Source organism: Chlamydomonas reinhardtii, chromosome 4, assembly GCF_000002595.2.
Source record: "Chlamydomonas reinhardtii strain CC-503 cw92 mt+ chromosome 4, whole genome shotgun sequence".
NCBI classification, from domain to species: Eukaryota; Viridiplantae; Chlorophyta; class Chlorophyceae; order Chlamydomonadales; family Chlamydomonadaceae; genus Chlamydomonas; species Chlamydomonas reinhardtii.
In genome coordinates, this window is record NC_057007.1 from 1,727,590 (window position 1) to 1,740,708 (window position 13,119).

Genomic DNA, 13,119 nt, shown 5'->3' on the forward strand with positions numbered 1-13,119 from the left:
GCGGGCGGCCTACCTGACCGACCGGGACCCACGAGGCGTCCGCAACAGACTCTTGTAATGTGTACCACCTTGCACAATTTGTTAGTTTCCAAGAGGGTCCGTTGCAAAAAGGTTTCCGGCGACGGTTGAAGGCCGGCTCGCAAACGAGTGCCTCTTCCGAACAGCACACGTGAGAGCGACAGCAATTATCCAAGTGCACTGCAGCTTTCACGTGCCATTTGAAAGAAACTTGGCCTGCGCTTGACCTCAGCTCGTGTTCCTCGGGCATCTCAATCGGCGCCAACACGCTTCCAGCGCATTAGCCATTCAACGGATATCGAATCAGGTATCAATTCCGCAAGCACCGCGTGCGCGTGCCGGACGAGCTTCCACGTGTCGATCCATCCCGGACACCCAGGATGACGGCAGGGGAAGGCTGGCGTGTCGTGAGACTCGTCCATGCTTTGCAAGTGCTGGTAGTGCTCCTCAAACGCTCATCAGCGACCCACTCAGTCCTATGACGGGGCGGCAACTCCACCCCACGGCATCACCACATCAACCTGCACCGCTGCAGTATCGCAGCCCTCTGCTGTTCCCACCTGGTATCCTGCTGACTCGGCCGCCGCCGCCAGCGCCACCGCTCACACCGCACCCGGTTGACAGCCGGCCGCGGCCACCCCTGCCCCTTCTACGTCCCATGCATATGGGGAAGCCAGAGCGGCAGATCGCATGCGCACGTGCGCGGCACGCACTGCAGCCATGGCGGCGACTGTAGGCTGCGGCCCGGCGCCCCAACCACACACGCACCATGCGCAAAGCGCGTTTTGCCTCCCTTACGGTACATACATATACACACATACGCACGCAAAACAACGAAACACATACACACACATACGCACAACTACGAAACACATTCACATACGGGCGCCGTAACGTGTATCACACCCAACCACACACTGACACACATGCGAATTCAACAGCTGCCCGCTCGAACCCGCTAATGCTCACAGCTGCTCCAGCAGTTTGCGGATCTGCGGCACGACCTGATCCACATAGGTGGACAGCTTGGCCTGCGTGCGCGTGTGTGGGGGGGGGGCGGGGGGGAGGAGGCGGGGAGGGGGTTCTCATCCTTGCCAGTAAGAAGCATGGGACGGGCGTGGCCGGCCGTCCATGCAAGATCACCACATGACCACACGCATGATGCATACCCGCCCTGCTGTGTGCCTGTATGCCTGCCACCGCCGCCTCAGCAGCAGCCATAGCAGCAGCCTCCATAGCAGCAGCAAGCACGCAAACAGGCTGTGGTGTGTGCAAGCACGCACCTGCGTCTTCGCAGTCTCCGTAAGCACGTGCAGGTCCATCAGCCAATAGCCTTCCCCAAGCCCCGGCGCCGGCCCTCCTCGGCCGCCGCCTGCCCTCCCTCCGCCGCCGCCGCCGCGTCCTCCTCCTCCGCTCCGCCCGCCCTGCCACGCCGCCGCCACCGCCTCCCGCTCCTCCTTCTCCGCCCGCTTCACTGCCTCCGCCTCCTTCGCCGCCTCCGCGCACGCCGCCGCCTCGCGCTGCCACGCCTCGCACTGCGCCAACAGCTCGGGCTTGTGCGCGGCGTAGTGTCGGCGCAGCACGTCGGCAAAGGTGGCGCCACCTGTTTGGGAGGTTGTGAATTACTTTCCACGAAGCAGCAAGTCATGCACATCACACACAAGTTGGCTTGGGGTACCGTATGTTTGTCCGACGCAGCACCCGCCAATCAGCCAGAGCCGCTGCCCCCATTTCCCAAAGTCACCCACCCCCACACCACCCCGGTACGCCCCGCACCTGCCAACGCATTCTTCCCTGCCACTGCGGTCTGCAGGGCGGGCAGGATGGAGAAGGCGAGTGTGTTGTAGCGCTGGCTGGCGGAGTAGTCGGCTGCCGCCTGGCGACCCGTGGGGCTGTGGGCCTGGGCCTGTGATTGTGAAGGAGGGCGGGCAGGGGAGGGCGGGAGAAGGTGAGGAGTGAGGGAGGGGGTGGTTTTCTCCAAAATCAAAGAAACAAAGACCCAGAACCCGAGGGGCAGGGAGGGCGGAAGGTTGCTGGATGAGGTTGGGCCCAAGGGAGGCGGGAGGCGAGCACGTCAACAGCAAGCCCCGGCCTGCACGGACGCTTCTGCCCTCCCGCTGCAGCATATAACCGTTCAGACATGCACACAAGAGCAACCACACACAAACGCAGCACACACACACATACACACATACACACACACATGTGCAGCCCCACCTCCCAGCCTCCCCCCCTGCCTTGTCCTCCCTCACCTCCCAGCCGGGCTCGTTGTAGTAGGGGTCGGCCACTAGGATCATGGACTGGATGGACACAAGCACCTGTGCAGGGAGAGGGGGGTTGCAAGGAGGGAGAGGGGGGGTTGCAAGGGAGGGAGAGGGGGGTTGCAAGGAGGGAGAGGGGGGGTTGCAAGGAGGGAGAGGGGGGTTGCAAGGAGGGAGAGGGGGGGTTGCAAGGGAGGGAGAGGGGGGTTGCAAGGGAGGGAGAGGGGGGGTTGCAAGGATGTTTAAAGAAGCGGTACAGGATGCACTGACGACTGCAGACGAAGTGGACGAAGTGGGGGAGGGGGGGGGGGGTAGAGAGGGGGCAGTTGTGGGTGTGCATGCGTGAGTGTATAGGGGGGGAAGGAGGGGTACATTCATGATAAGTTAAGGAAGTGGTAGACGGCAGACAATCTTGGGGGGGTGGCTCTGTTTCCGACAATGTTTTGGGTGATTAAGAAAGCCCCAGGCGACGCAAAGACGCTCGCTCGCCCACACACCCGCCCCTCCCCCACCTGCAGCACGCTGGAGATGGCGGGGTCCCAGGAGGGGCCCTGCCACGTGCCCAGCAGGGACAGGCACACCTGCAGCAAATGCGTGTGTGGGGGTGCGTGTGTGTGTGGAGGCGTGGGTGCGTGTGTGGAGGTGTGGGTGCGTGTGTGTGGAGGTGTGGGTGCGTGTGTGTGGAGGCGGAGGTGCGTGGGTGGAGGTGTGGGAACAGAGGCAGCATATGCAGTGTATGTGTGTTTGCAGGAGCACATGGAGAGTGCACGGCAAGGAAAGACACAAAGGAAGGCGTGGCGGTCGCGTATTTCCTCCTCAGCGCTCTTCAACACACATTCGCGCGGGGACCTGCCAGTCCGACACGGTGCCACGCGGTGCGTGCTGCACCCCCCCCCCCCTCCACACACACACACACACCCGCCCACCCGGCCGATCACCCGTTCTTGTCCCCCGCCCGCACAAATCAACTCCGGCCTTCTGAGCGGGTTTCCACTTGTTGTGTTTCTTATGACACATGCAAGCGCAGCAGAAACACATATACACATACACACACATTGCAACCCCCCCCACACACACCTTTCCGTCGTTGTACAGGTTTGGGTTGAAGCGCACCTTGCCGCCGCCCGTGGTCAGGAACTGGACCTGGGGAGGAGCAGGAGGGTGTGTGTGTGGGGGGGTGCGGGCATGGGCTGCAAGGGCGTGTGTGTTTTGACTTTTGCACTGTCGCACACATGCGCGCAAGTCAACCACAAGCGCGTTCCAAACATTCAAGTTGAACGCCGGGTGAACCAGCCGGGCGAAACAGCCGGGTGAACCAGCACCGCCCCGTACAAAAACACACACACACACACACACACACACACACACACACACACACACACACACACACACACACACACACACACACACACACACGTCACGCGCCTGGGGCGGGAGTGCCGGGTAGGAGGGCGGCAGCCATATGTCGAACACAAAGGCGCCGTTGGCGTAGGGCGTGTCGGAGGAGGGGATCAGCAGCGCCCTGTGTGTGGTAGGAAAGCACACGACGCCTTGTCAGGGCCTTGTCAGGGACGAGAAGAGAAGCGGCACACTGGGTAGAGCGGCGGGCGATATTGAACAAACCCCCGCCTCCCACATGTGTATACACACGCGCACGCGCACGCGCACGCGCACGCGCACACGCGCACGCGCACACCCGCACACCCACACCCCCACGCCCACGCCCACGCCCACGCCCACACACGCACACGCACACCCACACCCACACCCACACCCACACACACACACACACACACACACACACACACACACACACACACACACACACACACACGCACACACACACACACACACGCCCCCACCTGAGCACGTCCACCCGGTGTTCGTCCACCGCCACGAACACGGCCGCGTCCCAGTCCAACGGCAGGCCAGTGGCCAGTCCGCTGATCTCGCCTGGACGGAAACGGGATCAGATTGTTACATTTCATTGATCATAATTATGATGACATGATGACAACGAGGAAAAAGGCGTGAGGAGAGCGAAAACGTGACAAACGAAAACAAGTACAGGGGCATGGGGATGTCGATTGGTGCCCTGGCCACAGCCACTGCCTGACAAGCAATGTGCTGAGGCCCGGGCAAAAATGCCAGGCAAGCCCCCAAGCACATTGCATGCAATTCAGATCTTAATCAATGCTGTGTGGGTGGATTTCCTTGCACGCGAGTCATGAGAGCACAGAGCCCCGCACACAGCCCGTGTGCGTGCGTCCACGTGTCCGTGTGCCTACCTGTGATGCGCTTGAGCCTCTGCCGCATCACCTCCCCGCCCGCCAGCTTGCCGCCGCCGCCGCCGCCACCTGGGTACGGCAGGTGCCCGTGGGAGGGGCCGCCGCCGCCGCCGCCGCCGTTGCCGGCGATATTGCGCCTGCGTCGTGCCAACCATTTCACACATAATGAACTTCTTTACCGCACCATGCCTGGTTGGCAGCCAGCTGGGGGGCGGGCGGTTTCCCTTCGGGCCGGAGATGGTTCCCTCCTGACCTGGGTGCTGGGCGCCCCTGCTTGGGCGGACTGTCCCTTCTTGTCATGTCGCATTCATGCCTGGCCCCAAACCCTTACCGTGAGAGCTGTCGCGACAAAATCAAAGATAACAAATAAAAATGGCGAGTCCGTAAATTATTACCACCTCACCTGAAGTAGTGGTCGTCCATGAGGGCGACCTCGCGGAACTGCAGCCCCCGCATCTCCTCCACATACGCCCCCTTGCGCCGGGCCAACGCCGCCGCCGCCGCAGCAGCAGTAGCAGCAGCGGCCGCGTCTGCGTCGGCAGTAGCAGCAGCAGCGCCAGCGCCGCCGGCACGGCGCTGCCGCTTTGCTGCCTGTGTCTCACTGGCGCCATGGGCGCCGCCGTTACCGCCGTTGGCGGCATCGGCGTCTGCGGCGCCGCCGCCGGCGCCGGCGCTGTTCCCGGGCGTGGCGGCGGGTGCGCCGCCCCGCACCAGGTGAGGTGCCAGGAGGGCTGCCAGCAGGCCTGTGGAGGGCGGGGAGGTGAGAGGCGGGGTGGGGCGGGGCGGGTTACATTCACAATTACTTAAGGAAGTGGTAGGCGGGTAGAACGTGGGTGGGGCGGGAGCTCTGGACTTGTTGATGAGGCAGGTGGGAGCACTAACGGCAGGAGCAGCGCGGGTAACTATCGCAAATGTTCTCTCCTATCCTAATGCCTCATCCCTCCCCGGCCACAAACCCATCTCCCCCACCTGGCCACCCCGGCACCAGGCGCCCCATCCCTTCACGGACGTCAGCTGCCCAGCCCCATCCCCAGCCCCATTGGGTTTGGTTTAGTTTGGGCTGGTATCTACAACCCCCCCCCACCACCCACCACCACCACCACACAGACCCAGTCCGCCCACCTGCGTCCCCACCTCCTCCTCCACCTCCGCCGCCTCCTCCACCTCCTCCTCCACCTCCTCCACCTCCTCCACCTCCTCCTCCTCCTCCTCCTCCATCTCCACCGCTGTTGTTGAGGGCCCGCCACATGGCCGCGCCGCCCGCCGCCTCCTCCGCCAGCGCCCCCAGTTCCAGAGCCAAGCCCAACGCCGCTATATCGTCTTCGGCGCCGCCGTCCGCCATCTCCTGTCGCCAGAAACATACGCGCGGTCCAGGGCGGAAACAACGAAAACGCAGCGTCTGGGCTTGGTGGTGTTACACAGAGGTGTAGGATAAGCGGTGGAGAGGCGATGCCGGATGATGACGAAGTGAAGGGGAGTGTTTGCTGCTTGCAACCAACAGGAGCGCGGTGGCAGTGGCGGCAGATAGGATGAGCGCGGCCGCGGTCTGTGATATTGCCGCTGGCACTCAATATTAGTTAAAACCCCACCAGACCACTCGCGGTTTCAAGAACCGGACGCACACTTTCAATACCATATCAACGGCATGCCCCAGCGGCCGCACCTGTGCCGAACGCTTGAACACGGAGCACTGCCGCCCCAGCGACTCAAACACCGCACTCAGCGGCAAGTCACAACTCGCAGGCGCCGCCGCCGCCGCCGCCGCCGCCGCCGCCGCCGCCACTGACGGGCCGCCGCCGCCTCCACCGCCACCGCCACCGCCACCGCCGCCGCCCACAACGCCGCCCGTGCCGCCGCCGCCGGCCGCGCGCGCCGCCGCCGCCAGGGCCGCCTCCGCCGCGGCGGTGTCTTTGGGGTCGGCGGCTGGCAGCGCGAGCAACTCCAACAACGACATGCTGCTCAGCAGCCGCCTGTTATATAAATTATTGTTTTCGGCTTTCAGTCTGGTCGTGTAATTTACTTGCCGTTGAATACGGTAGACAGGTTAAGCAGATTTTGCAGCTGGGGCAGGGTTGGCTTTGGGCAAATTAGTTCCTCATTACCCGTGCACAGCCCTGCTCTGACACAACAGCAGTGAACAAGTGTGAGCATGGTGCCCCTCGCGGCAGCCACCCGTGGCGTGTGTCGTGTGGCCAAACCCCGTCACCTCCAAACCCGCCCTCCCCCCTCTGCCCCGCCTGGGTTCGGTATACTCGGTTGGCTTGCTTTGGGTTCTGGAATGAACTACGCCACCCACCCACCCACCCATGTAGAGTCGAAGGCGGCGCCGTGGAGGCTCTAGCGCTGCGCCATGTTCAACATGGAGTCGTTCTGGGAGGGGGTTGTTGTTGCAAGGATGTTTGGAAAAGCGGTACAGGTGGCGAGCAGGGCGAGAGGAGTTGCGGCGAGGGTGTCTTGAACTGCTCAAACACCGCCATCCCAAACAAAACCCTGAGTCTCTAGGAGACACACAGCACGGTCCGGTAGTAATCGCACCAGTCCCAGTAAAAGAAACACATTATACTCTACGAGGCGCATTAGTCATCGGCACTGTCGTACACTCGCGCACCTGCAGCAGCAGCCGCAGCACGTACGGCAGGCCGCCGCACTGCAGCACCGCCAGCAGCACCGGCGGCGGACTAGCCAGACCCAACCCGCCGCCGCCGCCGCCGCCGCCGCCGCCGCCGCCACCGGTTGCCGCGCCCTGACCCCGGGCCCCAGCGCCGCCGGAGCCGGCGGCAAGGGAGGCGGAGATGAGCTGCGAGAGGGCTGCCAGGCATGTCCGGACCTGTACACACAGCAAAACACGCACGCAGCACGCGCAGCATACGCAGAGCACACGCAGAGCACACGCGGATCACTCTGATGGAGGGCGTGTATTCGGCACGGCGCCGCCGCCGCCGCCGCCGCCGCCGCCCGCCGCCGCCCGCCAGCTCATGTTTCGCCATTGCAGTGGGGCTGGTCGCAGTGCCCGTAGGGCCGCACACCTCTCACGCACGTGCCGCTTGTCAAACACCACACGCCAATCCGCAAGGCGCGCTCACGCACTTACACACGCACGTACACATACAACCACACCCCGACACACACACACCTCGTCGTCGGCCCGCTGCTGCCGCTGCCGCGCCGCCTCCCGCGCCGCCTCGCTTGTGCCGCCCAATGCCCCGCCGCCGCCCCTGCGCCCGCCGCCGCCGTACTGGTAGTAGTACTGGAGCTCGCTGCCGCCGTACCCCACACCCTTGGCCCACGCCCCCGAGCCGCCGCCGCCGCCGCCGCCGCCACTGCCGCCGCTGCCGCCGCTGCGGCCACGCTTGCCTCCTCCGCCTGTAGTCGCGAACCGAATCGATGTTCGTATGATGCTTATCCACTTACGGTACCGGTTAAGTGTGTCAGCATTGAAACCAAACCATATCTAACCCGAGGGCGAGTCCCGCGTCTCGCGTTTACGAAGCGCCCCTCCATAGAAACGGTTTAGACTTTAGACCAAAGCGCCACCATGCGCAACGACGCAAAACAACGCAACCTGCATTCCCGCCCACCTGACTTGCCGCCTGCGTGGCCCTGGCCCTTCAATCCCCCACGTCCGGCCGCGCCGCCGCCGCCCTCGCCTCCTGCTGCCCCCGCGCCCTCCTCCACCTCCTCCTCCTCGTCCTCGTCCCGCGCACCCAGCAGCACCGCCCGCACTCGCCGCAGCAGCTGCAGCGCGAGGGCCGCCTCCGCCGCCTCCGCTTGCAGAGCCTGCAGTAATAAAAATATCAGTTCGATAAGCCATTGATTAGAAGCAAGGCTTCTCAAGCTTAGCAGCCGCGATGCGGCCAGACAGCAACATCCCAAGTCCCAACCAAGGCTGCTCAACCGTCCAGCAAACATCGTCCGGCGCAGCCCGTCACAAGGCTTCCTGGCAGCTTCATATTTGCTATATAACCGCCGCTTACCTCTCTGCGTGCGCGATTCGGCAGCTCCGCCGCCGCTTCCTCTGCCTGCTCCCGCCCCTGCCCCGCGCCCGGCGGCTCCTGCAGGGTGCGGGGGCAGGCGGCGCACAGGAAGGCGCACCGTGGCCCCACCGCCGCACGCAGCTGCATCGCCAGCTCAACCCGCTGCGCCTGCGCCTGCGCCTGATCCGGATCCGACCCGGATCCCATGCCCGCCTGACCTGCCTGTTGATGCCTCTGCTGCTGCTGAGCCCGACCGCCGCGGGTTGTTGCCGGCGGCGGCGGCGGCGGCGGGAGTGACTTGGGTGTTAGGCCTCGAGCCGCCAGCGCAGATCGAAGAGGACCCAGCTCGAATACCGCCGCCGCCGCCGGCAGCCCGCCACTGCCGCCCGCGGCTGCGGCGCCGCCGCCGCTGGCGCCGCCAGCCTCCCCCGCCCCGTCTATGACCATCGGTGCTACTGCCGACGCGCTTGACGCCGGCGGCTGTAGCAGCGCGCTGAGGCGCCCGGGCTCCAGAGCTGCTAACGCGGCCTCCGACAAAGCGGCGGCGGGAAGCATGCGTTTGCGGCAACCAGGGCAGCAGGGCGCCAGCTGCAGCAGCCGCACCGGCTGGTTGGCATCTGCTGAGGAGCCGCCACTCCCGCCGCCGCCGCCGTTTCCTGGCCCCGACGCCGCGCCGGCACTGCCGCCGGCACCCCTGCCGCCGCCGCCGCCGCCTGCACCACCGCGGCTGCTCTTCCTGCGCCGCCCGCCGCGCCGCCCGCCACGCTGCTGCTGCTCCTCCTCCTGCTCCTCCGCCTGCAGCGCACTGTCGGCTTCATCATTCGCCCCCGCTGCCCCAAGAGCAGCCGCAGCTCCCCCTGCCGCTGCTGCATCCTTGCCCGCCGCCGCCGCCTTCGCCGCCGCCAGCAGCGCCCGCTCCGCCGCCTTCGCCGCCTTTACCTCTTGCCGTACGCCCGTGCACAGCGCCCTGAACAGTACGGCAGATCCGTACGGCCCCAGCAGCAGCCGTACATCGCGGCTGCTAAGGCAGCGGCCGCAGCCCGGCGCGGGACACACCAGCGGCGCCGCCAGCTGTAGCAACGACGCAGCTGCCGCCGCCGCCGCTGCTGCCGGCTTGCCACTGCCGTTCGCTGGGGCATTGCCGTTTGTAACGGCCGCCGCGGCGGCGACGGCGGCAGCAGCAGCTTCGAGAGGCGGCAGTAGCTGCGCCGCCAGGCTGTGCAGCGGCACGGTACAGCCGCAGCTGTCCAGCGTGTACAACTCATGGCCGGATTTGGAGGCCCCCAGCGACACTCGGTTGCCTCCCCGTTGCCCCGACGCCGCCACGCCTGAGCCCCCCTCGCCCCGGGCACGCATCGAGCTGCTACTGCCGCCGGCTATGCCTCCGCTGCTGCCGGCCGCGGCCCCCGACACAAGGTCCATACACTCCTTCTTGACACCGGCGCCCCGCGGCGGGCCCCTGCCGGCTGCCACACCCTCGCCGCCATGCTCATCGATGATAACAACTTCGTCGTCCTCGCCCCTATTAACAGCGCCTGTTGATATGCCTGATACTGGCTTGACCGTCGCTGCTGGCCTCGCTGCCGCCGCTGCTCGTGCCGGTGCCGGCGCGGCCACCTCGGTCATACAAACCACATCGTCCTCACCGCCCGCAGGTGCCAGCGCGGCAGCGCGACGACCGCTGGCGCCGCCGCTTGCGCCGCCGCCGCGACCAGTCAACGCTTGCTTTGGATCAACGCGAGGGGCGGCGGCAGCGCCCTCGTCGTCGCTGTCTAGCAGGTCAACAACGTCGGGGGCGGGGGCGGGGACTGGCTGGGTCTCGCCGGGCTTGGCCCCGACACCGGGGGGACCCGCTGCCGCGACAAACCGCGGCGCACTGCACATCTCGCAGTGAAGCACGTGGCTGTTGATGAAGGTGCATGACTCGCAGGTCCAGTCGGCGGGCGCGTTTGATCCGGCGCGGCCCAATGGTCCCGCCATTTGCCCTCGCGCCGGGGCCTCACCCAGCCGGGGGTCGTCCGTCAGCATGACTGCTTGACTAACACCGCGAACAGCAAGCCATTGCTTATGCCACTACAGTTTTGCTGGCCACAGCTTGGAAAAAGGGTTGCAAGTTCCAAACCCTCTCGCTCTCGATAGTCCGAAGAGCTAAGTGCCTGCCGGTTGACCCTTTGTATACAAAACACTATTATTACAGGCGGCGCGAATACAAATCAATTGGAGACAATGCAGACGGCCTTCCGTGGGCAGACCGCCTGTGCTCTCCGCACCGTGCTGCGCCCATCGCCACTTGCGGGCAGCCTCGCGCGGCCCGTGGCGCGGCCTCTACGCGTGGAAAGCAAAAAGGGTAAGTCCTTGGAGACACTAGTAGCGCGGGCCTGGCTTGGCAGTGAAGAATGCGACGCGGTATTTTGCTGCCGGCCTCAGCGCGAGCGGTCGCGTGTGTTGTTTTGAGATGCGCATTGGGTCAATTGGCATATCGGGAACATGGGGGAATGAAAGGGCTGTCTGGACGCGTACGTGTGCTGGGTATGCGTGGCCGCACACACGCGTGGAGCTTAGGGGCGGGCGCTGCCGGGCGCGGCTGCCTCGGCACTTGGCAGCGACTTATAAGCGGACTTGCACGCGCAAATCCCGCTGCACCAAAATTAACTGGTGGACTACAGATACATTGGCCACTTCTGTTGCTAGAGAGGCGCCAGGGTTGTGAGGCGGTCCTCGAGGCCCCACGGCTGCACGCCTTCATCGCAACGTCAAGCAGCTCCCCTGGGCTCGGCTTTCAAGTCAGCTCTCCTTGCGGCCGTGCAGGTGATAACCGAGGCAAGGCAGTCGCAAAGGAGAACCTGCCCACAAAGGTAAGCGCACGCACACGACGTGCGTGTGTGCAGACGGCGACTACCGGACCGCTCACTGGAGTCCAAAGGATGCCTGCTTCCATCCGCTGCCCTTTCTCCAAGGACGTCATGCTCACAGATGCTGCGCAAACACCTCTAGCTGGTGGCCCCCTGCTTATCAACCCCCTCGGTCCCTCCATCAATCCCCTCTTAACCCTCCTAATCCCCCCTCGTCCCCAGGTGTGCGCCACGTGTGGCCTGCCCTTCACCTGGCGCAAGAAGTGGGAGAAGGTGTGGGACGAGGTCAGGTGAGGCAGGCGCGCATCGACATCCCCTCCTTCCCAAACACCCGATTGCCGCATCCTACGTGAGTGCCACGGCAACGGGGCACTGTGTAACTGTTACGCCTCTGTGTGTGAAAGCACGTGCGCGCCTGACGCCTCCTTAGGTACTGCTCGGACCGCTGCCGCGGCAACCGCGGCAAGTCGGCTGCTGCTGCGGGCGCGCCTGGATCGGATTCAGATTGACATCTGGATTGACCGGGCTGCAGCTGAGGTGGCGGCGGGCGCGCGGGACGCGCCTGCACACCACCCGGTGCTTGAGGGTCGCGATGGGGTGGGACTGACCGGGCACGTGAATGGTGGTGATTGTGGCGGGAGGGATGGATCAAGAAATGGACAGGAAAACCGAGACTGATATGTAGAAGACATGATGGCAGGGGAAAAGATAATGGAGTGGAGCGGCTCCTGTGTGGCTCATACGCGCTATACTTAGTATCCCGGCAAGTGGACGTGCTTACTGCCAAGCATGAGTGACGGAGAGCAGATGCGGTGAGCAATGACCATGTCTGACGAACGAACGCATACAGACTCGCACGGGTTGCGTAAACGGTTGGTTCAGTGGTGCTGAGGGACAAGCTGGACCGGCGGTAGTGCCTCCCGACTGACTGACACAGTGACCTGTGAGCCAGCGTAAGCGATCAGCGTTGAGGGATGCCGTAGGGATGCACCGAGAGCTGGACGCAACCAAGCCACAGACTGGCGTCCGTAGACGATCCGTGCATACGGGACCTCTTTTGATGACCTTTTGTGGACCGCTGTTGAGGGCTTGATGCTGTCGGTTACGCCGGACTGGGGTGGCGCGGCCCCGGCGTGAAGAAAGATGTTGCCAGGCGGTATGCAGTCAGGTGCACTGCCTAAATACCGTATTCGGGGATGCGAAGGGCTCCACAGACATTCCCGTATGGAGGTTGTGCATAGGGCTTTATTATGGGTAGTTTAAGAGCCGGAAGCGTGCATGAAGGCTTGAAGGAGAGGGAGGTGGAGCGGCCATCTGCGGCTAAGGGCAGCGTTGGCCGATGTGTCTGGAGGGCGGTAGCAAGGCTGTGATGCAGGTGAGTATGCTGCATTATAGCTAATTGTATGCGCTGATGTTGGGCGGTTGGGCTGGGGGCATCGTTGATGGTGTGCAGGGACACGCGGGCCCGCTACTCGATGGTGCGCCCCGTGGTTGTCGCCTGTGGGAGGCGGGGGAAGCTGCCTTGGTGAAGTATGGCAGGCCGGCGCGTTTCATGGCCTGTCGAGTCGTTAGCCGGGCTGGTTGCCCATGCATATTTTCCAACGCCTCGGGCGGTCGGGGGGCTGGTTAAGGTAAAAGTTGTTGCAGACCGTTCGAGAGCCATGTCGCCGCTTGCAATTTCTGTCCCAAACAAGCGTTTCTCCGCACAGATCTCCAAACCAACAAT

At 64.3% G+C, this 13,119-nt stretch overlaps 3 protein-coding genes across 3 annotated transcripts; 1 reads left to right on the top strand and 2 right to left on the bottom strand.

The window, feature by feature from the left end:
• Window positions 1-44: 44 nt before the first annotated feature.
• CHLRE_04g212401v5 (uncharacterized protein) lies at window positions 45-6,580 on the bottom strand. The gene is made up of 12 exons (XM_043061615.1): window positions 6,231-6,580; window positions 5,690-5,912; window positions 4,971-5,310; window positions 4,568-4,704; window positions 4,142-4,232; window positions 3,705-3,801; window positions 3,357-3,422; window positions 2,792-2,860; window positions 2,271-2,336; window positions 1,795-1,924; window positions 1,302-1,621; window positions 45-1,049 (listed from the first exon to the last, which is right to left on the bottom strand). Exons 1-12 carry the CDS (start codon window positions 6,519-6,521, stop codon window positions 984-986), a joined length of 1,896 nt encoding a protein of 631 aa, XP_042925160.1. The 5' UTR covers window positions 6,522-6,580; the 3' UTR covers window positions 45-983.
• A 64-nt stretch (window positions 6,581-6,644) lies between these two features.
• Window positions 6,645-10,580, bottom strand: CHLRE_04g212400v5 (uncharacterized protein). The gene is made up of 5 exons (XM_043061614.1): window positions 8,542-10,580; window positions 8,146-8,344; window positions 7,701-7,930; window positions 7,176-7,394; window positions 6,645-6,937 (listed from the first exon to the last, which is right to left on the bottom strand). Exons 1-5 carry the CDS (start codon window positions 10,519-10,521, stop codon window positions 6,905-6,907), a joined length of 2,661 nt encoding a protein of 886 aa, XP_042925161.1. The 5' UTR covers window positions 10,522-10,580; the 3' UTR covers window positions 6,645-6,904.
• A 100-nt stretch (window positions 10,581-10,680) lies between these two features.
• Window positions 10,681-13,092, top strand: CHLRE_04g212350v5 (uncharacterized protein). The gene is made up of 4 exons (XM_001698628.2): window positions 10,681-10,888; window positions 11,350-11,396; window positions 11,616-11,683; window positions 11,824-13,092. Exons 1-4 carry the CDS (start codon window positions 10,768-10,770, stop codon window positions 11,900-11,902), a joined length of 315 nt encoding a protein of 104 aa, XP_001698680.2. The 5' UTR covers window positions 10,681-10,767; the 3' UTR covers window positions 11,903-13,092.
• The last annotated feature ends 27 nt before the right edge of the window (window positions 13,093-13,119 follow it).